We start from the raw sequence: 27,474 nt of genomic DNA on the forward strand, positions 1-27,474 counted from the left end.
TGTATGTTGCCCAGGCTGGTCTCAAACTCCTGGCCTCAAGCGATCCTCCTACCTCGCTCGGCCTCCCAAAGTGCTGGGATTACAGTTGTGAGCCACCATGCTCGGCCTCTAAATTTTAAAGTTAGATGGTACATTGATATGAAAGAAAAGGACTCGAAAAAACCCACAGTTTAGCTTCACTGGAGGGACTGAGGGGCTGGGAGCAGGAAGGCTGGGTTTCAGGTAACCCTGAATATATACTCTGTATGAATTAGTAAAATGGAAATAAAAGTGTCTCACTGTCCACAGCTTAAAAAGATGAGATGATATATATGTAAATGAAGCAAGACACAAGTGGTAGGGCTTGCAAAATGCCTTTGGGCTTCCTGAAACTGAGAGCATTCCAAAGCTTTTATTTAGATCCTTAGACATTTAATTAATGTAGCCACTATAGGTATTACATGTTGATAAAAAGATCCTCCTCTTACAGAGTAATGTGAGCTTGAGAGTTATTGTCATTTAGAAGATAAAGGAGTCCCCACCCATCTTCTGAGACCTTCTTCTGACACCCCATGCAGTGATGGGTCTCAATCAGCAGTAGTTATGGGATGCACTGCTCCCTGGAGTCGGAGGGCTGCCCTCCCGAAACATTTTTGCTTTTCTTAATCAACCACCATAGATCAGGTTCACTAAACTCTGTAGAAGTAATTTATATTTTCAAACTATTTTCTCTTTTACTTGTCACCCCTTCCCTCCTCTGCCCCAATCCCTTACTTCTAAAGGTAAGGACACCAGAAAATATTTTTGATCAACTGATCTTCTAAAACGAGACTGAGGCTTTCAAGCAGGGACAGGGGAACCTCAGACCTCCAGCAAAGAGATGACTGAGGTCTTAAGCCAATGTACCAGTTTAAATGCACATCATTTAGGCAGCTTTTCTGCAATAAAAGGAATCTGGTATACTGACAATGTAAAACGTACTGAAACTTAGTTGGATAGCTATTTCCTTTTCTTAAGCTTCTCTGAAAGGCAGCAAGCAGTTTACGGGCTCGCGTTCTGGGACAGCACAGTGTGGAACTGAGGACAAGTCACTTCATCTTGCTGAGCTGTGGTAGCTTTATCTGCAAAAATGGAAGTGTCGATCTGTACTCACAGGGTAGCTGTGAGGACCAAATGCAGTCACGTATGCAGGAGTGCAGTGCGAAGTGCCAGGGACAGTAATGGTTCCACATCACTGTCCCTTTCCTTCCCCTCCCCTTGGGCCAGTGAATGGAGACTCAAAGGAAATATGTCCATCCCAAGAAGGCTTTGAGTCCAAAGCACAGCTAACTAAAAGCAGAATCCAGTTTAGAATGTAGGCCTCTCTTCAGACTCCAAACACAGGGATCACACGCCACCTCACCTTTAAGAAAACACTCCTTAGAAAGCCAGTCGATGAACCCCATTCATTACAAAACTGGTAGATCTGCCCTCAGCTTTAATGTTTGTTGGGGATCGAGTAGGTAGAAAAAAAATCTTCAAGAAAAGGAAGATGTTGTATTCTGTGCCCTTTTGCTTCTGTAAATGAAACCTTGATAAGTACAAAATTCAACAAATTCATTTTTCCACTTAAGAATGAAAAGAAACTCAACTTGCAAATACCCAAAAGCCCATCTGGGGCAAAACCAACATTGTCTCAGTACTTTGGTTTTAACTATGTGCTCTATCCATGCTGTAGACAACACCTGAGGTGGATGGGAGGGGGCTGGGATGTCATTAGACACAACTGCTCTGAATAGCCAGACAGTCAGAAAATGCAGCTTGTAATAAACAGGATGTCAAGGGTTCAAGCATAGGGCTTGAGGAAGGGCCAAGCTTTCCAGCTAGGGCAAGACATGGCTAGAAGGTGATGCTGCTACAAAGGACAAAGGACAGGGCATTTTTTCCTATGAGGAGGAATACTGCCTACCTGAAGAAATAAGGTATAATGAAAAACCAAAACATAACCTGGCCAGGTGTAGTGGCTCGTGCCTGTAATCCCAGCACTTTGGGAGGTCCAGGCAGGTGGATCGCCTGAGGTCAGGAGTTTAGGACCAGCCTGGTCAACATGGTGAAACCCCATCTCCACTAAAAATAAAAAATTAGCTGGGCATGGTGGTGGGCGCCTGTAATTCCAGCTACTCAGAAGGCAGAGGCAGCAGAATCACTTGAACCTAGGAGGTGGAGGTTGCAGTGACCAAGATCGTGCCACTTCACTCCAACCTGGGTGACAAGAGCGAAACTGTCTCAAAAAAACAAAACAAAACACCATCACCACCACCACCACCACCACCACAACAAAAACATAACCCAAATACCGGCCCCTTTTGACTGGCTTCTGGGAAAGCATTAAGTGCCACACAAAATGCTGAATGAGTCTTCTCAATTCTGCAAAGGATGGTACGCAGTTGGTACCATTCTAAGTGCATAGAAGTCAATTAATTATATATGATGGATGTCTGACGGTGCCAGGGCTTAATTAGGAATCCCGGTTGAGATGGGCTGCCCAAATCCAGAAACAAAATACTTTAGTGGCAGTAGAAACTTGGAAGGGGGAAGGAAAAATCAAAATCTTATATATGGTAGAGGTTTCCCATGGTCATGCTTCTAATTGTTATTTTGAGGACTTGGGCAATAGGTTCTCTAGAAGCGCAAACCTCACCATTATGCAATACTTACATGTAACAAACCTGCACATGTATCTAAAATACACCCTGAATCTAATAAAATAACAAAAAAAGTGAAAAAAGAAGAAAAGCTGCCAGACGTTGTGGCTCACGCCTGTAATTCCAGCACTTTGGGAGGCTGAGATGGGTGGATCACTTGAGTCCAGGAGTTTAAGACCAGCCTGGGCAACATGACAAAACCCTGTTTCTATTAAAACTACAAAAAAATTAGTCAAGTGTGGTGACATGTGCCTGTAGTCCCAGCTACTTGGGAGGCTGACGTGGGAAAGTCACCTGAGCCCAGGAAGTTGAAGCTGCAGTGAGCCATAATCATAACCTACTGCACTCCAGTCTGGGCAATGGGGGTAAGACTCTGTCATAAAAAAAAACAAACAAAAAACTATACCATTATTAACCCAGGAAGATAAAAACAGCAGCGATTAACTGGAAAGCTTGGGAGATAGTGTTGGCTGCTCCTCCACCATGAACTAGCTGTGAGATCTTAGGCAAGTCATCCATCTGACTCTGAGTTGCTTCTGCAACTGTGTCTGTAAAATGAGGCAAATCCTACTTCAGTGCTAGAAAGAAGGCTGGAGCAGATGAATACACAATCCTTTCCAATTCCAAGATCGGTAACTCTAAGCACTTGGTACATCTACTGCTACCCTTGCCTCCCAACAAGCCAAACACTTCCAGCTAACTCTCGTCACTTACCCTACTTCTAATATGCCATTATTTACCAGGTAGATGTCCTACTTCCTAACATGAGGCTGAGAAAACAGTGGCGGCCACTCCCAGGAGCGCCCAGGGCCACAGACCACCACCTCTGCTGAGTCCCTCGAATCTATCTGAACCCTCAGATGGCGGAAATCAGGATGGCTGGAACTCAGGTGTCTCTCCTCACTCCTCCCTTGGCAACCCTTCCACGAAAACCCCCTCTCATTCTTCTTTTTAAAAAATCAAAGCAGTGCATATATGCCGTTTAATGAATCAAACAGTAACCCCTTGTTTCAGCCCTCCCCATCTCAGCTTCTCACTCCCCAGAAAAACTCATTTTCGATTCTTGTGGGGCTCTTTCTTCTGGTATTTCTCTCTGTTTTCAAAATGTCATGGTTTTGCTTCCTGATTTTCAGATGTAGATGCTATTTGAGGGCTTTTTATTATGGAAGATGAATACTTGGCTAATTTATACACCCACAAGTATCTTCCTATAAAGCAACTATTTCCCTAATCCCCCAGATTCAGGGCCATTGTCCGGCCACTCAGCACAATGGCAGCTGAAGCAACAACGCTCGACACAGACTCCAGATGAGCCTGCTCTCCGAGTACGAATATACTGCAGCCGCATTCTCCCAAGATCACTTAGAAATTCTCCTTGTCCATCTGAAGATGCTAATAAAATTTAGAAACAATTTTAGAATTCTGCAGCAGTAAATAAACTACCAGGTTTTAACGGACAAAATCCTACCCACAGGAATTTAGAAATTTGTTCATTAAAGGACCAGAAAGCCTAAAACCTCTCCAGTTCTCCATAATCAGCCAGTTTTTCTCTACTCTCATGCTCCATCCCCAATTACCTCCTTGCCCAGCTTCAAACCCTCACCCAGTCCCCAACTGCAGGGCCCTGGGAGGAAGCTGGTCCTAAGCTGGAGAGCAAACCAGCTCAGCTTATCCACAGAGCTAAACTTTTCATAGCTCAGCTTTACCTGGGCCTCCTCAAGACGTGTCAGTTATAGACACCCAACACGGGAAACAGACTTCAGGGTCTTTCAACTCCATGCCTCTCAAGTGTCCCCAGCTCCGGAGTAAAAGAAAAGCTGTCTGGAAGAGGCACCAACAACCATATGCTAACTCTTGGCAACGCCAAAAAACTCCCCAACACGGAATGCTGAAATTTTTTGTTCTTGTTGTTTTATATTCTTTGCATTATTCCACTTGTATGTTTGTACCAAATGGTTCAGATGCGGGAAAGCCGTGATGCACCCATATTTAATGCCGGGGTACACCCTTGCCTCTTAGGTGTTTGTGCTCAATTGGATTCACCTCTACAATTGAGGTCCCCCACAGAGCAGAGGGGCCGAGAAGGGACCCTGCTGTAAGGGAGAGAGTTGATGGGAGGGCAAGAAGATGCCTTAGTAGGCTTATCATGAGTGATGGCACTGTGGGCTCAGACCCTAACTGTGGATTGAGCAGAGACACAGCTAAAAGAAACAACACAAACCTAAGAATCCCTCAAAATCACCTACCTTTAAATAGTCCCTGAGGATAACAATAAAGCAAATGAATAAAATATGAAAACCTATGATTATTATATATACCATATCCATTCATCCAGCCCATTTCATTTTACCTATTTATTGAGCATCTACAGAGCAAAGCTTTGCTGGATTGTAGAGACTACCATGATGAATTACTTGCCTATAATCTAATCAGGGGAAGATTCATCCGTCCAGCAAATAAATTGTGAAAAGAAAACAGAAAGGGCAGGCTTTCAACTGGCAGGAGAGGAATACAATACCAAGTGCTATGGGATTTTAAAGAAGAAAGAACAATCATAATTGGTTAAGGAGAAATATAAGGAAACATGAAGGGAATAAAGAGCCCAAAACTCAGAAGGAGACTCCAGCAGGAAAGATGTGATCACACACCAAGCTGGGGTCAGTGAGATGGAAAGGAGTGGCACGGGAAGACCGCAGAGGAAACGGTGCAGGCAACGGGCAGCAGAGCATTTGCTTCCGAGGAGTGCAACACAGTTTTAGCATCCTGAGAGGTCAGGACAAGCTGGTCTGAGGGATAACCATGAGAGCTGGGAAAGTGTGAGCAGAGACAGCCATACTTTGTGAGCATCCAAGTCCAAACAGCCACTCCACAGGGCGGCTGGGGATGCCTCTTCCTGCAGGCTTTGTTAATGTAGAATATTAAGGAGTGCTTTGCTCTTGTGTATCAATATCCTGTTTTCCTCCTCAGCCACAGGAATCTCCTGAAACAGAGGGAAACCTCTGGCTCCAGCAGCAGAAACAGAAAAGCTACACACCTGGTTCCTCATGTTCCAACACTAAAGGTTTTCCCACACACATGCTGTCCCCTCAGAAAATTGTTATCATTCTGATCCATCATACGTTGTAGGAGAGTCTTATCCTCATTTATACCCTACGATAAATGAGTTCCAAGTGCTAAATATCTGTCTTACCAGTAAGTTTTAGAACACAACCACACTTTGGGAAGCTGTCGACTACACGTGAGCTAAAGCAGTGCTCATGTTCCTGGCTCCTAGGTTCCAGACATTTTATTACCTCAGGACAGAAAATCTAAGGACAGGGAGCTCATAAAGGAAGGGGGACCTGGTTTGTAAGTCCCAATGACCCATTTTCCCACGGAATGTGTTCCTAAGAGTCAATGGCCTAATGACTGGGCTTTTCTAGGGAAAGGAGGTACTATTGTTAATAGGTCCTTGTTTGTAAACAAATGGAATGAAGGCAATTGATCACAGACACCACGGTCTATACAGAATACAAGAAATTAAGCGGTGCTCTTTCTCCAGTGAGTATGCAAGTGCCTGGAAGCAGCAGGGCTGCTTCTAAACTTTCTTCCAGGCATTTGGTGTTAGCCTAGAGTAGCACATGGATCCCCTGTGGATTAAAGGACAAAACCAGGAGGGATTCTGGCTTCCATCATCCCTTTCCCTCTCACCCTCTTCTGATTCTATAAATCACTTCTGGCAGGTAGCTGGGAAGCAGCTGCGAATGACAGGCTTGCTCTGGAGCACAGGAAGCCACCTTTAACCCGCCTGCTGTTGTTTGTCTCTCAAAATGTGACAAAGGAACAGATGTAAGCAACATGCCAACTGTTGAGAGGATCTGCTTGGAGCACTATAGGAAGCCTGTTTGGAGCCACACCACACCAGCCAATCCAAGGAAGGACAACTGAGTTCATTTCCTGAAACCCCCTCGGCACACTCAGTTCAAGTCAGATTGGGTCGTCAATGCTCAGGCTACACACCATGCACACCCCTGCTTCCACCTTTGCCCATATGGCTCCCAGGTCTTGAAGCCCCTTCCTGAACCCCATTCAAATGCAACTGAGAGGTTCAGTCCAACCTCACCCCCAGCGAGGACTTTTTTGATCCCATGCCCCTCCTTCATCTCTCAACCAGACTACTTTTCACAGTCTGTAAGCCTCTCATGGGTCAGTCTCATTTCTGGAAAACATCTTGTGATCTCTTTGAGGGTTGGAGCCATGGCTTACATACCTTTGTATTCCCAAAGCAATGGTTTTTCAAATCACCAGTTGCAAACCATGAGTACAATGGAAGAAAGTTTAATGGGTTGCACCCAATATATTAAAATATAAAATAAAAACCAGCTTACAAAAGACACTCCTGGGCAACTGGGGAACTATGAAGTGGATATTAGACAACACTATGAAATCCTTATTAATTTCCTAAGGGATAGTAATAGTGGTATGTTTATGCAGGAAAATGCCTTATTTCTTTTATAAATTATTTTTATTAGACTTTTTTTTTTGGGAGCAGTTTTAGTTTCACAGCAAAACTGAGTGGAAAGTAGAGATTTCCCCTGTCCCCACACATGCAAAGTCCCCCATTATCAACACCACCACCACAGTGGCACATTTGTGACAATCGATGAAGTACACTGACACATCACTATCACCCAAAGGCTACGGTTTACATTAGGATTCGGGTGTTATACATGCTACAGGTTTGGACAAATGTATAATGACATGCATCTGCCACTACAGTGACATACAGAGTAGTTTCACTGCCCTGAAATTCCTTTGTGAACTTCAGGGGATACATGCTAAAGTGTGAGAGGTGACTTACTTTCAAATGGATCAACAACAAAAATATTTGTGTGTGTTTAAGCACACTCTTGCACAGATCAAGCAAATGTGCCCAAATGTTACAACTGCTCAATGTTAGGTGTAGGGTATGCAGGCATTCACTGCACTTTACATTTTTTGTGTGCTTGAAAAGTTTTATAATAAAAAGTGGAAGAAAATGAAACAAAAAAATCAGAATGCAGAGGATGAAATATGATTTGGTTTAGGTATCTATTGACATATGTGTCCTGGGTCACAACATACATATATTTCTTATTGTAGGTGAAGGCCCAGAATTTGAAAATGCTGTCCAGGCTGGGTGTGGTGGCTCAAGCCCATAAACCTGTAATCCCAGCACTTTGGGAGGCTGAAGTTGGAGGATGGCTTGAGCCCAAGAATTCAAGACCAGTCTAGGCAGCACAGCGAAACCCCATTTTTGAAAATAAATAAATAAACAGGAAAGAAAGAAAATGCTGTCCAGCGTAACTTGCTGCTCTAAGCACACAGCAGGCAGGCAATGAACTATTTGTTAATTAACTTCTAGAAGCACAGGATTTAATTGAAGCAGCAAGCTGAGAAATCATTCTGCTTCCAGTTACATCCCATTAACTCAAGCTGTGTCAAAACAGCTAAGCCCTTTCCTGCGTTAGCACATTTGGGCCTAACCTTAAGTCAGCCTTCAGGCCTTTCTTATCAGATGTTTAATTACTCATCAGGAAAGATAGTGCTGGCTTTCCCCCTTGATGCCAGGGAGGGAAGCCTGTTCACAGAAGACTCCAAATAGGGCGAGCAATTGTTCTTGTTTGCCTGGGATTGAGGTGTACCCCAGGACTAGGGACATTCTGTGCTAAAACCAGGACAGACTTGGGCAAACCAGGGCAGCCAGTCATCCTAAATCTGAGCAAAGACTTTAAGAACCCTGGACAGACCTGAGAGAGCTGACAATGCTGTGCTGTGTGGCAGATGACACCACTGCAGCGTAAGCAACAGGGACAGACCCAGCCCAAGAAAAACTGTAGTAAGACAGAGATCGCTCTGATGCCGTCCAAACAGCAACAGCAAGTGCCACATTGCAAAGTGTGCTTCATGCCCTTAAACAAAACCTTTCTCTGATTATTCAACAACTAATCTGGAAAGCAAAGGACAAAGGAAACTTACTGTAAAAACGTCATCATCTCCAAGCTCAGCTTCATTATGGATGGTGGAAGATGATGTTGTTGAACCTAAAAAGACAAAAATGTCATAAAAAGTGTTTCCCAAGAGGATACATCAAATCCAACCCTTTAAAAAAGGATATTTTAATAAAACCACATTCCATTCTTTTTGCATGTGAATTACCAGCAGAAATAAGTTACCTGGAAATTAAGTGCTTTTAATTTACTTTTCTTTAATTGATTTTTACCAGGATGCTCCCTAAATTAACTTTGCCTGCTGTTGTTCCCAATTAATCTCTCAAACTTCTGCACTGGCTGCTACAGAATAAGCTCACAGAGAGGCACCGTGGAGGAGGGGAGAGGCTGCCTGCTCCTCTGAGGGACATGCATCGAGCCCAGCCTCTGTAGTGACCCTGAGGTCCCAGCTGTGTAGTGGGAAAAGCACTGGACGGGGAACCTCTAAGTGAGACCTGCCACAATCTCACTGTGTAAACTGTACTTAGCGCCTCTGGTCTTTTCATCTACCAATGAAGGCATTCTAGCTCAATAGCTTGTATGGTTGTGTCCAGTTCTGAATTGAGATATTCTATTTCTAAATCCCAAATTGTGGGCTCCCTTCTAAGGGGACACCTGTGCAAGGGGGTTTTCTCTTGCAATACCAAGACATCAGTGAGTTTGCTTTGTTTTTCCAAGTCAAAATTACAGCTCTCGCTAGAAAACCCTCCTTATTCCATCATGGAACCAAGTGGACTTTAAAGTTCAATGTATTTACTTTTCTTTAATTGATTTTTTCTTCATTCTGGTATGCGAATCAGGTACAACTGCCCTACTTCCCCCCACCACCCTGAATAGCAGACAATAATGCATGGATCAACTTAATTGGCCAAAAGAAGAACGTATTTAAAATCGCATCAGTGACAGATATACCAAAAGGGAAATTTATTCTCTCTCTTTTCCTTTTCTTGGTTAGATCTTTTAAAATATGCATTTAGAAAATACTTTGTTGGCTGGGCACAGTGGCTCATGCCTGTAATCCCAGCACTTTGGGAGGCTGAGGCGGGCAGATCACGAGGTCAGGAGTTCGATACCAGCCTGGTCAACATAGTGAAACCCTGTCTCTACTAAAAATACAAAAATTAGCTGGGTGTGGTGGCGGACGCCTGTAATCTTAGCTACTGGGGAGGCTGAGGCATGAGAATCGCTTGAACCTGGGAGACGGAGGTTGCAATGAGCCGAGATCGCACCACTGCACTCCAGTCTGCGCAACAGAGTGAGACTCTGTCTCAAAAAAAAAAAGAAAAAAGAAAAAGAAAATATTTTGCTATTACATGAAATTGAAATTAAAAGAACTGCTCAGAAATGATGAGAAATACTTAAATTTCCAATAAGAGACTGCAGGAGGAAAAACAACAGTTCCATAATATGTTCTGTGCAACTCCTATTGGTCTTTCAGGAGTTCTATCTACTCCAAATTACTCCATCAAACCAATATTCAAGGAAAACTGGTGGAAAAAAAGCTAGATGGAATGTATATAGAGAAAAAACTTACAAGTAGGAGAATGAAATGTGGTGCAATTAAGTACATGGACACAATGTGAACGTCTATCAATAATATAGGAGCTGTTTTTTCTCTAAACATGAAAAAGCTATGTTTAATAACATTTTAAATATTTGCCACTTATGTCAGACCTATAATTTGAACACTGGTTTTTATCATCTCTTTTTGGCTATCTCATAGTTGTTTATGGGTTCATGTTCTAGCTAGACTTGTCTTACTACTGATTATAATGTTAGGTAATTTGTCTTTTAAGACTGGCTTTTTTCCTCTTCCCCCAAATCCACAATGAAGAAAATGACTTCAGAACACTTTTATTTCTTAAGCAAATGAAACACACATTCTTTGATGATTAATTTCCCCAAGATCTGAATTTGGCATTAATATGCCTTGCTTGATATTTCTTTCTTCACAGGGCCCTGTCTATGGCTTCTTTAATGCTCTGATTTGATATCTGGATGTGCTGCAGTGGAGAATTTTTGTGTTTGCATCTGTGGACTCTCGCCAAGTCCACTATGAGAACTGACTGCCCAAGGGCCCTCCAGGCCATGATCAGATGTAACACAATGCCTACTACTCACTTACCCATAGACCAAGGCCTAAACCGAACCAGGGCTCCAGAGGTCACAGATCCCTTTCCTTTTCAGTGGCAGCCGTACACCCTGGGCCTCTGATTACAGGAGGACAGTGGGTAGGCCAGAAGCCGTCTGGGCCCGCCAGAATCCATACTCTACTTCTGAGCCAAGACAGACCAGACCAAAGCCGTTTCAATAGTCAGGACAAGGTGAAAGCAGTCAAAAATACATGCACATGGAAATCCAGAACCTGCCTGTTTGTGTTTTCACAGCAGAGTCCAAAGATCAATTGGGATTACTCCTTACTCTGAAACCCATCTCCTTTTGCCTGCATTGTCACTTTAATTACTCTCCTTGGATATTCCAAAAGTTTTGGCATCTACTGACCTGGCCCCAAACCCTCCCACAAATAAACCACAAATATATGATGGCAGACTATTGGAATTAAAAAGAATTTGGAACATTTCCATAGTCCCACTAAGAATGCAGTGACAAGTTCAATACCTTCTATAAGGTCTTCGATTGCTTTCCTTACTCCCCTGTCAAAGGCTCGGGCATCAGCAGGGCTTTGGAAAGTAAGTCCAAACTTCCTATTATCGACCTTCCAATGATGAAACGTTGGATTGGCTTTGGTGTAGACCAAGTCCTTTCTTACATAGCATTCCAATACCACCTGAAGAATGGAAACACACAGGCTGGTTACTAGTGGAACAGCCATGATGATGTCTGGTTACAGAATTCTAATTAGGAACCATCACTGGTGGTAACTACCAAAATCCCTCCAACCCCTGCCTTCACATATCTGTGAGTCTCTCCAATTGGAAAGAAGGCTTTGCTTGGCTGCTGACCATCTGATCTTTGCTGCTTCCCACTGTCCTGGCTGTACCACTTCACCACTCTCTCTTCATCACAGTCATTCCTCTTCCTCCTGGCCCCTGGCTACAGGGCACTAAGCTGATGCCCAGGTCTTGGGTCTTTGCTGTATTTCAGATTACTGCTTTCATGTTGCGGTCTTTGTACTGATGGCCATCTAGCTTCCCTCCCCTAAGGCTCCAAATTCCAAAAGTTGAAAAATCAACTTTACTCTAAAATTTCTCCTCTTCCAACTTCTGGCAATGCCAATCCTTCTCTACTCTTTTTCTCTGGCTCAACATCTCTGTGGTTATCTTTGCCTCCTCTGCCTATCCCCTGTATTATTAATCACCAGGTCCATTTCATTTTTCCTTCAACAGCTTTTATATCAACCCCATTTCAGTTGCTGCCACACTGATCTGCATCTCTATTAACTTTATGTTTGGATTAATAGAACAATCTTCAAGTTTCTAGCAATTTAGTCTCAGAACTGGCTTTTACTGAGTTATAATGAGTAGACTGATCTTTTTATCTCTAAGATGGAAAGAACACCAATGTTATCAATGAGAACAGGAACACGCTCTGAAAACACTGAATAAATGAGAACCCTAATTCACACTCATTGTCCAGTATATCTTCCCTGTCAAGTTTTACTCTTACACGTACTCCAGTTCTCCTTGTCATCTTCACAATTTAGTACCTGATTTCAAACTATTTTCTAACAGTTTCATGTATATTAGTCTTGTTCCCCTAACTAGCCTACAAAAAGTCAAGATTATAAAATAACTCCCTGTGTGTAACACAGTTGATAAGAGATACTAGAGTTTATTTAATATTATAGATAATATTGCAATAATTTGAATGTAAACTTCGTTCTTTATTCATGAAAAAACTCAAACTCCTTAAAATGTTTATTCCTATGGCTTCATTACAAACACTGTAACGATTTTGCTAAGTTTTAATAGCCCAATCTTGTTCTGGCAAAGATCTGCGTTTACCACAATGTGATCTTATTAATTTAGACTAAATGAAGGACAAGAGTAAAGACCTGCCTAAATTAGTATACACGTAAATTAGAGAATACCTTTAAATAAGTATAAATTCTAAGAATAGATCAAAGGAAAAAGAAGGAGGCCAGTAGAGTGCCTCATGCCTGTAATCCCAGCACTTTTGGGGGCTGAGGCAAGAGGATCACTTGAGCCCAGGAGTTTGAAACCAGTCTGGGCAAAATAGCAGGACTCTGTCTCTACCTAAAATACAAAAATTAGCTGGGTGTGGTGGTGCACATCTGTAGTCCTAGCTACTCAGGAGACTGAGGTGGGAGGATTGCTTGAGCCCGGGAGGTTGAGGCTGCAGTGAGCTGAGAAGGTGCTGTGCCACTGCACTCCAGCCCAGGTGACAGAGTGAGACTCTGTCTCAACAAAAGGAAAGAACAAATGAAAAATAAATTAAGGGTTGCCTAATGAATGTTCCCTAACTTAATAAAAAAATGAGAATAATATTCAAATTGGTATATCAAATATTAGTCCCAAGCAGTTAACTTTATACATTGTATTGAGATCGGGACAACAGTCCCCTCCCATAATTCTATTTATGATTAAATTGCTTATTATAGCCATTTCCCCCTAAGAATAGCACAATGATTAAATGTCAGCCCAGCCCCATTCCACATTGGGGAAATCCAAATAATCAAGAATTTAACTAACAAATGTTATCTATTTTAGAATTTAATAGTCTCAATTCAAAGTCTCAAAATAAACTTTTTGTATTATGAAAACAAAGACTCCTAGTTTCTCCATATTTTCGGGGTGAAAAAAATTAGTCTTTGGTTGACATTTTCTAACTCTGAAATTATTCCAAAGGTACATTTTCTTAGAAAAGTTTAGGTAAAATGACCGGGCGCAGTGGCTCATGCCTGTAATACCAGCACTTTGGGAGGCCGAGGCAGGCAGATCATGAGGTCAGGAGATCGAGACCGTCCTGGCTAACATGTTGAAACTCCATCACTACTAAAAATACAAAAAATTAGCTGGGCGTGGTGGTGGGCGCCTGTAGTCCCAGCTACTCGGGAGGCTGAGGCAGGAGAATGGCATGAACCCTGGAGGCGGAGCTTGCAGTGAGCCGAGATTGCGCCACTGCACTCCAGCCTGGGTGACAAAGCGAGACTCTATCTTAAAAAAAAAAAAAAAAAAAAAAGTTAAGTAAAATAGTTCAGTCACTTAAATTAAGTGAAGGGGGAAATCAGATACCATCTCTTTATGTCCTCTAAAGCAAAATAGTTATCATATGTATCTAAGTTTAAAGACAAAAATGAAAAGGTTTAGATGCTTTAATCTTCCCAACAGATATAAACTCTGGTGAAGTTTTGGCACACATACAATTAGACGCTAACTTAAAACTTGAGAAAGGCTTTAAAAAATACCCATTTAAATAAGATGCATAAGGAGAAAAAACGTGATTATGTTCTTGTTGGAGACTTAAAAACTACACAAGAAATACATGTTGTGAGAGATTTAAGTATTAGCTGAAGCCATGAGAACTCCATTCCTACTCATCTCTCTCTGTCCAGTTCCCCACTGTCAGTAGAGCGGGCATAATCCCAGTTTCCGTTTTGTGGCTTTTTACATATACACAGGTAAGTTTCTGCGTAAGGGTAACTGTGTTTAAATGTAGCCACACCTATAAGTTGTTTTTAACTTGCTTTTTATTTTCCTTAAAAATATGTCATAGAGATACAGGAAGGTAAAAAGAATTGTTTAATTAGTCTATATGGATGTATTAGATTTATTCAACCATTCTCCATACTCACGGGCATTTATGTCAACGAGAATTGGTCACCTTGAAGACAATGCTGCAATTTACATCCTGATCTATATTTCAAGTATAAATCAGAATTCTAGACAGCTTCCTGGTACTTAAAGCCTCTTCTAATGAGTCAGTGGCAATATTAAGAAATGTAGTTTTTTTTTTTATATTAATGAGTCAGTGGCGATATTAAGAAATGTAGTTTTTTAATATTACCGAATAAAATGTATCAACATTTGGAACATCTGCTTTACTCAGTGGAGCATTATTTTTCAGGTGATCAGTGCATGATGTTACAAAATCAGGGATGAGGAAAAGATCTATTGAAAGTGAAAGATAAACCAGTGGGTTGTAATGTAACAGAGTATGAAAGGTTCATTGATAGGTTTCAGATTCCATGTGGTTGAGTTTTAGTGTAGTATCAAACAAGAATATCTACAATTGTCTGAAAAGGCTATTAAAATATTTCTCCCCTTACCAACTCCCCTTCTCTGTGAGTAGCTGAATTTTCTTTATATATTTCAACCAAAATAATGTATTACAGATTAAAAGCAGGAGCAGATACCAGAATCCAGCTATTTTCTAGTAAGCCAGATATTAATGAGATCTTTCAAAACATAAAGCAATGCCACTTTTCTCATAATTACTTTTGTTCTGGAAAAGTTATACAGTTATTTGCCATAAAAATGTCATTTATAGTAACAATACTGTTTAATTAAAAGTTTTAAATGTTTTTCGTTTTAATTTCTAATATGGTAAGTTATAAATAGCTGTAACTCACCAAACCAAAAGCTCTTTGAGGTCCTGAATAAAATTTTGGAGTGTAAAGGGATCCTGAGACCAAAAAAGTTTAAGAACTGTTGCTGTCCATAAATCTCTGTGTGTTTAAGTCTTTTTCTAAAGGATAGTGTTCTAGATGTGAACTGCTAGGTAAAAAGATACGCACATTTAAAATTAAAATCCTGCCAAATTGCTTTTCAAAGAGCTTTGCCAGCTCAAATTCCCACCAAATGTTATGTGAGAATGCTCACTGACCTACACATGGGCAACGCCTGGAATGATCAACCTCTTAGATTTTGGGATTAGTCTCCATAAAGAGGTTTCTTGCAAGATTTGTTTAAGGAGTAAACTTCTTTAATCCATCTAAAATGAGATTCAACTTAGAAAATTTTAATTTACATATAATTTATCAGGCTTGACCGTCCCCAGCTTACTAAAAAATGATCTGAATAACTACTTGTGAATGGGTGTCTGGAACAGAGACTTTTCCCATAGAAACAATGGTAGTTAAGTTCACAGCCCTCAATATGTAACGAAACAAACTCCCACGATGTGCTGAATTCTACACCTGCACTACATTGTAAAAACTGACAACACTGTTTCTACCAGAAAGAGCACTTCATGCCCTAGTTGGAATACTGGGAACTCTGATACCATCCATCCAATATATCCTAAAAATAATCTTCATCTTTTCTTTGCCATTCCACCTTTTAGAGGGGGGTTCCTCAATAACTCACCACATTTGCAGAGCTCCCATGTGGGTGCATAGTCTCCAGTGGGCACTAGCGTTGCATTAGAGAAGCTTGAGAGGCCAAAGGAAGAGTTATCATATCTCTAAGGAGAGAAGGAGAGGGAGAGAGGGAGGGTGGAGGGTTGGGGGAGAGAGAGGGAGGGAGACTGTGTACGTGTGCTCGTGTGTGTGTGTGCGTGCGCAAGCACGGGCATGGATATGCTGGGTATGGGCGAGGGGAGGGTTTAGTACCACTCAGTACAGGAATCCAGAATTTCCCAGAGTGTGAAACAGGCAAGGTGAGGGATGCAAAGATAGAGAAGTACAACAGGACATATGGGTGTGTGATTTAGGTACCAGTGAATATAAAAGCCCACAAGTGTGGAGTCAAGGAATGTAAAGTGGACAGGAAAAGGGGGTGGGGAGATGGAGAAACATGATGGGGGAGGGGATGAGGCACACTTTTAGGATAGCACAATCTATGTGTACACTAGCAACAAACAACATAAGTTGGTCCACGACTCAGTGGGGGTGGACAGAGGACTGGACTGCCCTAATAGTATGCCGAGTTAGTGTGAAGGGACAGGCTTGATTTTGCAAAGAAATGAGCTCAAACGCTGGCTCTGCTGGTGACACTGCCCGTCCCATGCCGAGGACGTGGCTCACTTCTTAGAGCATTGAGTTTCCCCACTACAATGTGGAAATAGTAGTATCTTCTTCCTTCAAAATGTTGTAGGAATTTAACTGAGGTTATTTACTTAAAAGACCTGGAACAAATGGTGAAAGTTTACTATGCACTAGTGATGTCTTCAAAGTGACTAGATTACACAAGCTAAAGGACCACTTTAGGTTGAAGTATTCTACGACAAACCATAGAAATACCAGGAAAAAGTAGCTCTAAAAACATAACCCTTCAGACAAGATAATCTGGTAAAACACAGAATAATCCTAAAAAGAAAAAGACCAAAGACGTGGAAAAAATTTCTCTATATATAAAAATAAGAACTAAAGGGCAAGCAACAGATTATAAAAATATACTTGCAGCAAATATGACAGATGGAGATTCATATCTTTATTATGCAAGAGAGCATACACATCAAGGAGAAAAATAAGGCCCCGATAAGTAAATATACAAAGGACATCAACAGATAATTAATTCACAGTTACAACTGTTTAACAAACAGAAAAACATTTTATCTCATTAGTAAGCAATAAGTATTATACATATATTATATATATGTATATTTTATATCCCTCAATGTGTTAAAGGAAATTCTAATACCGGTGGCAGCTCCTTGCACATGTATCAAAAGTCATACAAACATGACCTCCTAAATTATTCCAAAAATATAATAAACGTGGAAAATTCACACAGGTGTATTCCTAACACTGAGGTGAGGGGAAGAACCTTAATATTTGACACTAAGGAGGTGGTCAAATAATGAAACATCGAACTGGTATCAGCAACATAGAAACTTTCATATGAGAATGTTAGGGCAATGCTGTTTCATGATAGTCTTGAAAGAGAATGTTTAAGGCAAAATAAATGAGATACACGACTGTTTAAAAATATGGCTGGGCACAGTGGCATGTGTCTGTAGCCCCAGCTACTCCAGAGGATGAGGTGGGAGGACCATTTGAAGCTCAGGAGTTGGAGGCCAGCCTGGGCAACAAAGTGAGATCCTGTCTTTTATTTAAAAAAGTACAAAATGGGAAAATTACATCAAAGGGCTAAGGGTGGTTGTTCAGTTTTGGGGTCAGAGTGACAAGAGACTCAAATACTGGTTCCAGGCCCCCAAAACAGGCCACTAAGAACAAGGAATCTTTCTGAATCATAATTTCTTCAATTACAATTATACAGGCTGCTGTAAGGATACAATGACAGATCTAACCGAAGGGCTGGATTGTACTTAGTACATGGTAAATGCTAGATAAATGGTAGTCATTTTACTTTTTATTGGTAATGTAGTTACATTGCTTTTTATTGCAAAAATGTTATAAATAAGAATGTTTTCATTATTCGACTATTATATACGGTATTTCCTGAACAAACACTTTTTAAAATTAGCTGTCTTCTCCCTTCAAATTTTCAGAAATGAAATCAAATGTGAAAATAACATTTCTGTTAACCCACATGTAACATTTACAAATTGTTCTGTCTTATCTATTTTGTAAATTTTTTAAACTATAAGAAGTGCTTGCAAAAGAAGATTAAATTTGTACACTTAACACATAAAACCCAACAGATGCTGCTGTAAAGGGTCTCAAATGCAACACTGACATATTCTTGTGGTGTCTTTGCATTTTCTCTGTGGGATCCTGCACAATCCTGCACATTCTGAATCATCTGTTGGCTTCTGAGTATACACTCCATGATCAAATACAGATAGAAGTAGTGTTCTTCCATGTTTAGGGCCATTAATTTAAAACAGATTTTGGACGTTCAATTTTCCTTCCTATCATAGATTCCTTCATAACATAGAACTGAACATTTGAGTTCCTCCACAAGACTGTATATTATGAAGTATCAATCTCCCACCCTTGGGAGACGATGATTACTCTCCAAAGTATTTATCTATAAGCATGGATAATAATTTATAGAAGTATGGGCTGGGCGCGGTGGCTCATGCCCGTAATCCCAGCACTTTGGGAGGCCGAGGTGGGTGGATCACCTCAGGTCAGGAGTTCGAGACCAACCTGGTCAATATGGTGAAACCCTGTCTCTACTAAAGATACAAAAACTAGCTGGGTGTGGTGGCGCACACCTGTAGTCCCGTTACTCAGCAGAACAATTGCTTGAACCTGGGAGGCGGAGCTTGCAGTGAGCCGACATCGCACCACTGCACTCCAGCCTGGGTGATAAAGCGAGACTCCGTCTCAAAACAAAAAACAAAAAACAAAAACAAACCAAAGTATGATACCACTACTTTTTGTTACTTTCTTTTTCCATGCATGTTTTATTCATTAGGGCATGAAATAAAAGCTAGATAAACATTTATTTATAAATAGCCTAATGTCAGATGGTATCTTGCCTTTGTATTTTACCTGCCACCATCCAAACCTCAATGGCATGCTCCATGAATAAACTCTACATTTTTAAAACACTGACTTCACAGCTCAGTACAATGTGATTCAGAATAATAAAAGAGTACACTTTTGTTTTGAATACCTTTTTACAATGTTAGACATCTTAATCAAAGATGCAAATAAAACAGCCAAATATACTTCTAAGCATCTCAGATAAAGCGTGTGGTCAAAAGAGACTTTGCTGGAAAGGACAGTCACATTTTGCAATTTGGCACCAGCTCCGGGGTTCTAACTTTTGAAGCTTTTGCAAGAGTTTGAAGTCAGAGAAAGAAAGAAAAAAATACGTTAAGGAAAAAGTACTATGATTTAACGTAAATAAAGCAGTTGTCACTAATTTAACCCACGTGATGTATGTCTGCCATTACCAGTTTGTCTTTCTGTCGTTCACCATGGATGAGAAAGCCGCTTCGTCCATTGCCTTCAGGGTGCATGACCTTACAGACCCCGACACGACTGATCCCGCCTCCTTCCTGTGGGAACCATCCCCCGCTGGAGTCATCTCTGGTCATAACCACAGCCTTGACACGCACAATATAGCTGTCACTAAAACGACAACAACAAGAAGAATGGGGCATGACAATGGTCTAGTAGTTGCAGAACACGTTTCACAATGCAAGGTGACCACCAGTCAGCACTTTTTTGGACTTATAGAAAGAAATCTATGCCTGGAGGCAACCTTAAAAAGTGATCCCTCTCAACTTTTAGGGAAAAAACAAAACACTTAAACTCAATATAAAAGTACATTTTTAAAAAGATACCTAGTAATTAAAAATTACTTGTGATCAAAAGATTATACAGGCATAATATTCTCTAGTTTCTAGGTGTCAGTATTGATAAATGAGTTGATTTCTATAATTTAGTATCTTTAGGTTGGAAAGACACATGCCTATTTTGGTTTTCCGTTTTTTTTTTTTTTTTTTTGAGACGGAGTTTCGCTCTTGTTGCCCAGGCTGGAGTGCAATGGCATGACCTCAGCTCACTGCAACCTCTGCCTCCTGGGTTCGAGCAATTCTCCTGACTCAGCCTCCCAAGTAGCTGGGATTACAGGCACCTGCCACCATGCCTGGTTAGTTTTTGGTATTTTTAGTAGACATGGAGTTTCACCATGTTGGCTGGCTGGTCTGGAACTCCTGACCTCAGGTGATTCACCCACCTTGGCCTCCCAAAGTGCCGGGATTACAGGCATGAGTCACCGCACCTAGACTACAAACCCATTAAGAGGGTATTAAGTTTTCAACCCTTTAAAATTAGTTGAAAATGAATGACCAAGTTTTAACATTTTATAAAGTCAAGAATCTTATTTAGCATAAAATAGGATAATCTACTTGCAAATCATAAATTCACCATGAAATCACATATCTAGGTAGGAAAATATTTCAATTCCAATAACCCTTTACACATTTGTAGCCTTCTGTTTATGATTTTATTTCTTCCAGTCTAAAACCTCAATTTCACAATAAGTTCTTCTGTACATTTGCCAAAAATCCTTTTTCTCCCCCAGAGACCAACTCTAGCTTCTTTTCATTCTTCATCACTTTTGGGGGAAATTTATTTGGATTTTTGGCAAGGCCATTACATTCTCACTTGCTGTTTTCTTTCTTTGGATAGAATTCATTTTTACTCATTCAAACATATATTTGCATCTTGCATATGCCAGGCGTTATAACAGATTCTCGGGAAACAAAGCTGCAGAGTAACAAAGAACCCCCCTCGTTCCCTGGGCCTCAGGGAAGACGCCCTCAGCCCGGGCACTCAGAACTTGGCCCCCGCAATTGGCCAGAGACGTGGAGGCAGTGCCCCATAGCCCTGCTCACCTCACTCACCGCTAAAGGCAAAGCCACCAGATTTTCCATGACCCCCTACAGCTAACTCTCCACTGTCACCCAACTGACCTCCCTTGGCACCCCAACTCCAAGGTCTACCATTCCCTTTACTTCCTCATCCCCTCCTCTGATCATTCCTTTCATTTTTTTTTTCACTGCGGTAAAATATGAATGGTATAAAATTTCCCATTTTAACCATTTTTAAGTATACAAGTTCAGTGGCATTAATTACACCCACACCGTTGGTCAACCATCACCCGCATCTACCTCTGGAACTTTTCATCATCCCAAACTGAAACTCTGTACCCATGAAAAATACTAACTCCCCCTTCCCCACTTCCCCTACCCCTTAGCCCCTGGCACCCACCATTCTACTGTCTTGTCTCTATGAATCTGATACTCTAGGTACCTCATATAAGTTCCTTTCCCTTTCCTAACCTAAATTAAAATGCACTCTCGGCTGGGCCTCTGTGGCCCATTCTCCCAGGGCTGATTTCTGTCTCCCCACTGCACCCTGCTGGGCCGAGATGTGGGTATGGTGCTTGCCACTGCTGCAGACTGTTCAGCCTCCCTCCAGTGTGAAGCTCACACCCTGACCATGCCCCCCTCACAACCCTTCTTCAGTCTTCCACAGACCTCACTTTCCTTCATCCTTTGAAGACTTCAGCAACCAGGCTCACTGACTCTCCATATCTCCACCATGATCCCTGGCCCGATTCTTGATAATTTCATTATTGACTCGGAGGATCCCTCCAATTCCCTGGCCTCTCAATTTCTGGGCCTCTTTCCTTCCAATGCCCTTGTCTTACAACCAACTTTAGCCGTTCATGCCCAGGTCAACCGTGAATCTTGTCATTACCAACATCTGCACCACCTCCATAACTCAATTGTAAGCATCCTGCTCTCCGACCACCTCGTAACTTTGCAGCTCTCTCCCTCCAGACTCTAATAATTCTTTACCCTGTTGGGGCCAACAATCTATTGTTTTGACCACTTTTGCCCTCCCCCAAACGCCACATCCTCAACTGATTCTCTACCCCTCCCCTTGCTTATTGCCATTGCCTGGCATGACCCCAGTGGAGTTAAATCCTATCATCTACCTACTCCGTAACCCCACCCAGGCTGCTGAACATAGTGCAAGGGAAAAACCCCACTCTACTATACTCATAGGACTAGTTTGAAAGCCATAAACACTACTCTCGAGTGAGTCCTTAAGTGCCACCTGGCATCCTGCTACATTTCCCTGATCTGTCCCCCAAAGACAACTTTACACGGCCTCCTACCCCCTCACTCTCAGATGATGGATGAAGTTGCTTTAGCTTCACTGAGAAAATAGACAAAATCACAGGAGACCTTTTGCCTGTGCCCACCACCATGCCTACGCTTTGTACCAGCACTCTCTCTGCCCTTCCTCCTGTAACTGTGGTTAAGTCATCCATGATCCAAGTTAGGACCAACTTCCTCCACTTAAACACCTTCTACATACCAACAGTTCCCAAATTCACATTTCCATCCAGGTCTCTTCTGTGAGATTCAGTCCGGTAGAACCAAGGGCCCATGTGAAGTCTCTACATAGGTGTCTAATATGTACCACAATCAACATGTTTCAGGTTGAACTCTTGGTTCCTGACACCTCCTCATCCTTCTAGTTCTCTCTTCAAAATATATCCAGGATCCACTTTTTACCACTTCTACTGACACTGACCTGATCCAACTGTCATCACCTTCCATTGAGATTGCTGCAATAGCCTTCTAACTGGCACCCTTGCTTCCATGTTTGCCCAACTTAACCCAGAAAATAGAAAGGTAAGTCAGAGCACTCTACTCAAACAAACCCTCCAGTGGTATCACCAAGCAGAAGTCAAAATCTGGACCTTTTATCCTACTACTCTTCTTGTTCATTCCAGTTTGGTCCCACTGGCCTCCATATTAAGCATCCTTCTACCTCAGGGCCTTTGCACTTGCTATTTCTTCTGTTCAAACCCTACTCCTCACATACCAACTGGGTTCATTCTCTTATTTCACTTAAGTCTCTGTCCAAGGTTATTTCAGAGAGGACTTCCCTGCCCACTCTATATAAAGCAGCATAGCACCCTCCACCCCTCTTAAATCTTCTTCCCCTGCTTTGGCTTTCTATATGCTACTAAATCAATGCTTGCTCAATAAAATATCTGCTTGCCTACCAGAATATAAATTCTACAGGAGCAGAAACTTTGCCTTTTTTGTTCAATTCTATATCCCTAGGGCCTAGAATGGTGTCTTACATGTAATATGTTGCGAAATGAATAGGGCTAAATTCACAATATAAACAGGTTTTTAAAAAAATTATCTATAGCAGGCTGGATGCAGTGGCTCATGCCTGCAATCCCAGCACTTTGGGAGGCTGAGGTGGGCAGATAACCTGAGGTCAGGAGTTCAAGACCAGCCTGGCCAACATGGTGAAACCCCGTCTCTATTAAAAATACAAAAAATTAGCTGGGCTTGATGGTGGGTGCCTGTAGTCCCAACTACTTGGGAGGCTGAGGCAGGAGAATAGCTTGAACCCCAGAGGCAGAGCTGAGATCACGCCACTGCACTCTACCTTGGGCAACAAGAGCAAAACTCCGTCTCAAAAAAAAAAAAAAGAAAAAAATCTATAGCTAACAGAATTCCTATAAAAATATACGGTGTTCAGTACTTATTTACTTATGAACCACAATTACTACATTGGGATCACGGTATTTTTCCATTCATAAAAATCAAAAAATCATGTAGAAGTACATATAAAAATCATAGGACATACATGTACATATAGGACTAATCCAACTATTTCAGGATTCAACATGCATATTCCCTTAGATTAAGAACCTTCTGTAACATTTATTTAGATTAACGGCATACAATTTGAGAATATCCTTTTCCCCCAATCCCATTTATTAAAAAAAAAAAATTAAGGGTCCTATGACTTTTAATTCTCGAGTGTGCAACACAGCTTTCTCAAATCTTCTATGAGTGTACTATGGGTTCATCTCAACAGGAGATGGCCAAGGTGAAGAATTGAAACTCTGTGCACCTCTTGTTAAAACATGCTTTTACTTTTTTTGTTTTGCAGCTGTGTGCTGTTCTCTGTTTCTTTGAGGGGATTAAGTAAACATGAAAAAGAGAAGTCTGCATTGCTTATGTTAGTGCCATAAACTTATTTCCAAAAAGTACCCATTTATTACAGAATTTAAAAATACCATACCCTTCTGTGTCCAGACTACAAGGCTGTTAACTCTGGCCTTTGCTTGCACTCTGAGGCCTCCTCCTTCCTGCCTCAATGCCTCCTATCAAGTGCCTTCTCCAGGGTATAGACTTCTCTGTGATGGGATTTGGGGAAAGGGAGGCTCAGGGGCAGAAGCCCCCTTTGTCTCCTCCGGCAAGAGCCCCGACAGCCAGCATTAACTGAGGCATCTGGCTATTTAAAACAAGGCGGGGGATAAAGTGCTGCACTAAAAGCTGCGAAGGATGTCTGGATAATCCAGCTGCATGGCTGCATGCCAACTGCTTCCTATCCATGGTGTATTTACGTTACTCAGGCACTTCACCCCACCCAGCACAGAAATGACAATGAACTTCACTACCAAAAAGGTATAACGGAGGAAACTCTCTTCCCACCTTCCCTCCCGCTCTTTCTGGAAAGAATTAAACAACATCTGTTTAAAACAGATGCAGGGTTTGTTAGTGGGGGGGATGGGGCAGGAAGGGCAAGGGCAGATTAGTTTTAAAAATTTGCACAAGGAAACTGCTGCTGGTATGCCTTAGAAAAAAAAATGTCAAAACATGCTATCATTGTCAAAAATAACAACATTTTAAAAGAATGCTTCTGAAATTAACAACTGCTGTAATGGTGTGGATCTAGTGAAGCTCCAGCCAAGGGTCCAAACCCCAACTGAATGGAGCCCGAGTTGTCTGAACTTGAGCTGAACAGCCCCAGTAATGTTATTACAAATCGTGTTGGACGGCCAGCGCTCAATACCATATTCTTTAGGTGTGTTATGGGCAAAAGTGGCTGGACTGAGGATCTTCCATTGAAATGTGGTTTCTTTATGGAAAAAGCTTTGTGTTCCCAACACGTGAACTTTTTGTAAAAACAGGACTTCCTGTCCCGGGATCACGCAATATGCAAAAGAGGCAGGTAACAACGTAAGGCAGGATAGGAAGGCAGAGAAAAAAACGCTTTCAAAACTGGATTAGCATCTCCACAGAAAAGTTTTAGACCTCAGCCTTTATGTTCTAAGTGTTCTCCAGTTTCAAAGCAGGCCCTGTCTGGGCCACGTTAACAGACGTAAACCAAGGAACTGTAGGAGATGACGGCGAGGCAGCACTGGGTCTCACAAAGAATGTGTGCTCCAGGGCCAGGCGGCCCTGAAGTCCCCCAGTCCTCTCAGGAGCTGAAGAAACCTCTTTTTGAGCTTCAGTTTCCTCCTTTGCAAAATGAATAGGGGATCTACCCTGCTGGCTGAAAGCAGTGTTACAGATTCAGACATTTGGTAAATTGTAATCATCATCATTTTTGCTGAAAGCCTACCTCAGTGACAGAAACAGGTCTTTGAAACACCAGCTTCCTTGGCCACTGAGGAGTGGGTTTCGATTGCCTGCCCTTTCTAGCGATCAGAGAGTGGAGGGGCAGGGAAGCTGTCAGGCTCTTGACAGTAGGAGGAAATTTGACATGGACCTCCAGCAACTGTCATGAGAGGTTAGGTTTATAAAGACCAGGTTTAGTTGTCCACTGTAGGCATACCTGTAGAGGAAAATAATGCCGTCCACCGTCTGTGAGCTGGCCCTCTGCTCCTGCCCTTCCCTATCGGTTTCTTTCAGGGATGGAGACTGGGACTTTTACCTCCCCCATAAATACTTCCCACAGCCAACCCTTATCTGATTACACGGCTCCTTTATCTCTCCATTATGCTCAACATTAGATTCACTTCCTCCCAGCCTCTTCTCCACTTCACCAGACCTTGAGAGGGATTAGCCAAGATCCCAGCCTCTTCAGCCCAACTCCCAGACGCCAACTGAGCCAAATATAACACCAACTTCTTGCAGGGAGCCAGGCACACTCACTTTATTTTAATCACATCCCCCGCCCCCGGTCTTCCTCGTGCTTATAGATTTATACAGGCTCTTTGATTTCATCGAATTATATGTTTAAAATATTACATATGTGTGTATGAACTATATGTGAATATAAAATATATATAACTAGTTATCTTTTTAAAAAAATCAACAAAATACTTCAGTAGAATCAAATGTGTTGAGAAACTGAGGGTACTGGTCATACTTTCTATTTGTTAAGTCAGGTGGTGGTTTTGTTTTGTGGGTGCTGTCTTAAGTATCAGCTACTCAATAATTTTTTGAAAGCGGACTGCCCTGGTTTTGGAAGTTTATATATTCTGAACTTTATGGGCAAGGAAAGTTAACATAACGTAATTTTATGCATGGTGGTAACGTGATTTTCTGCTCTGTACAAGCCCCTGAAGGTAGAACACTTGCTCTACACGCTATAATGGCCCAGAAAATAAGGCCTTTGTGTTAACTACCAAAATATGTACTGTTTGTGTGGTTAGGTTAGGCCATTACAGAAAACAGTGTTAATGAAAGCTCATTAATGCCTACAGTAGAAAGACTCGATCCAAAGATGCCAGATCTTGCAGTAGCTAATTTTGGCAAAGGCCATCAGCTCTTCTCTCAAACACAGATGAGCAGGCACTGTGAGGCAGAGAAGAGATTTTCTGAGCATTAAGTGTTTGTTTCATAAAGGGAACCAGTTTGCATGATATAAGAATTAGGGAAGGTGAAAAGTGGCTTTTCACCTTCCCTAACAAAAGGCTTCTCCACAGTTATTTAACATCAGTGAAATCAGCCAACGAATACACTCAATAGAGAGTACCTTTGAAACTGCCCTACTCCAGCTTCAAAGTATCTGCTAGTAAAAGAACCCATGTACTTAAACAGGGACTAACACTTTCATGTGAGCTCACAGTGCCAGGGCACTATGCTCTGACCACATTTACCAAGAGGACAAAACAGGCTCTTCACTGTGTCCCTGCTTTTCTGAGGTGCTGTAGCTAATCTTGCTCATGCAGAGTAACCCCTACCCTTAGAGGACTACAACATAGCAGCCGGGCGCGGTGGCTCAAGCCTGTAATCTCAGCACTTTGGGAGGCTGAGTTGGGTGGATCACGAGGTCAGAAGTTTGAGACCATCCTGGCTAACATGGTGAAACCCCGTCTCTACTAAAAATACAAAAAATTAGCCGGGTGTGGTGGCGGGCGCCTGTAGTCCCAGCTACTCAGGAGGCTGAGGCAGGAGAATGGCTTGAATCCGGGAGGCGGAGCTTGCAGTGAGCTGAGATCGCACCACTGTACTCCAGCCTGGGTGACAGAGCGAGACTCTGTCTCAAAAAAAAAAAAAGAGGACTACAACATAGCTTTGGTTTTTTGTTGTTTTGTTTTGTTTTTGAGATGGAGGTTTGCTCTTGTCGTCCAGGCTGGAGTGCAGTGACGCGATCTCAGCTCACAGCAACCTCTGCCTCCCAGGTTTGAGCAATTCTCCTGCCTCAGCCTCCTGAGTAGCTGGGATTACAGGTGTGC

The 27,474-nt window shown here is 42.0% G+C and overlaps 1 protein-coding gene across 2 annotated transcripts in view; it reads right to left on the reverse strand.

Annotated features, from left to right (window-relative positions):
* SPRED2 (sprouty-related, EVH1 domain containing 2) overlaps positions 1–27,474 on the reverse strand; it is a 69,925-nt gene that overhangs the window by 16,045 nt on the left and 26,406 nt on the right. For both annotated transcript variants that reach the window (XM_011985509.1, XM_011985511.1), the window contains exons 2-4: positions 19,406–19,583; positions 11,291–11,459; positions 8,661–8,725 (exon numbers count right to left, since the gene is read on the reverse strand). In XM_011985509.1, coding sequence (XP_011840899.1) covers positions 8,661–8,725; positions 11,291–11,459; positions 19,406–19,583 — 412 coding nt within the window. The remainder of the gene's footprint in view (positions 1–8,660; positions 8,726–11,290; positions 11,460–19,405; positions 19,584–27,474) is intronic.

This window comes from Mandrillus leucophaeus, unplaced genomic scaffold (assembly GCF_000951045.1).
Source record: "Mandrillus leucophaeus isolate KB7577 unplaced genomic scaffold, Mleu.le_1.0 Scaffold285, whole genome shotgun sequence".
NCBI lineage: Eukaryota > Metazoa > Chordata > Mammalia > Primates > Cercopithecidae > Mandrillus > Mandrillus leucophaeus.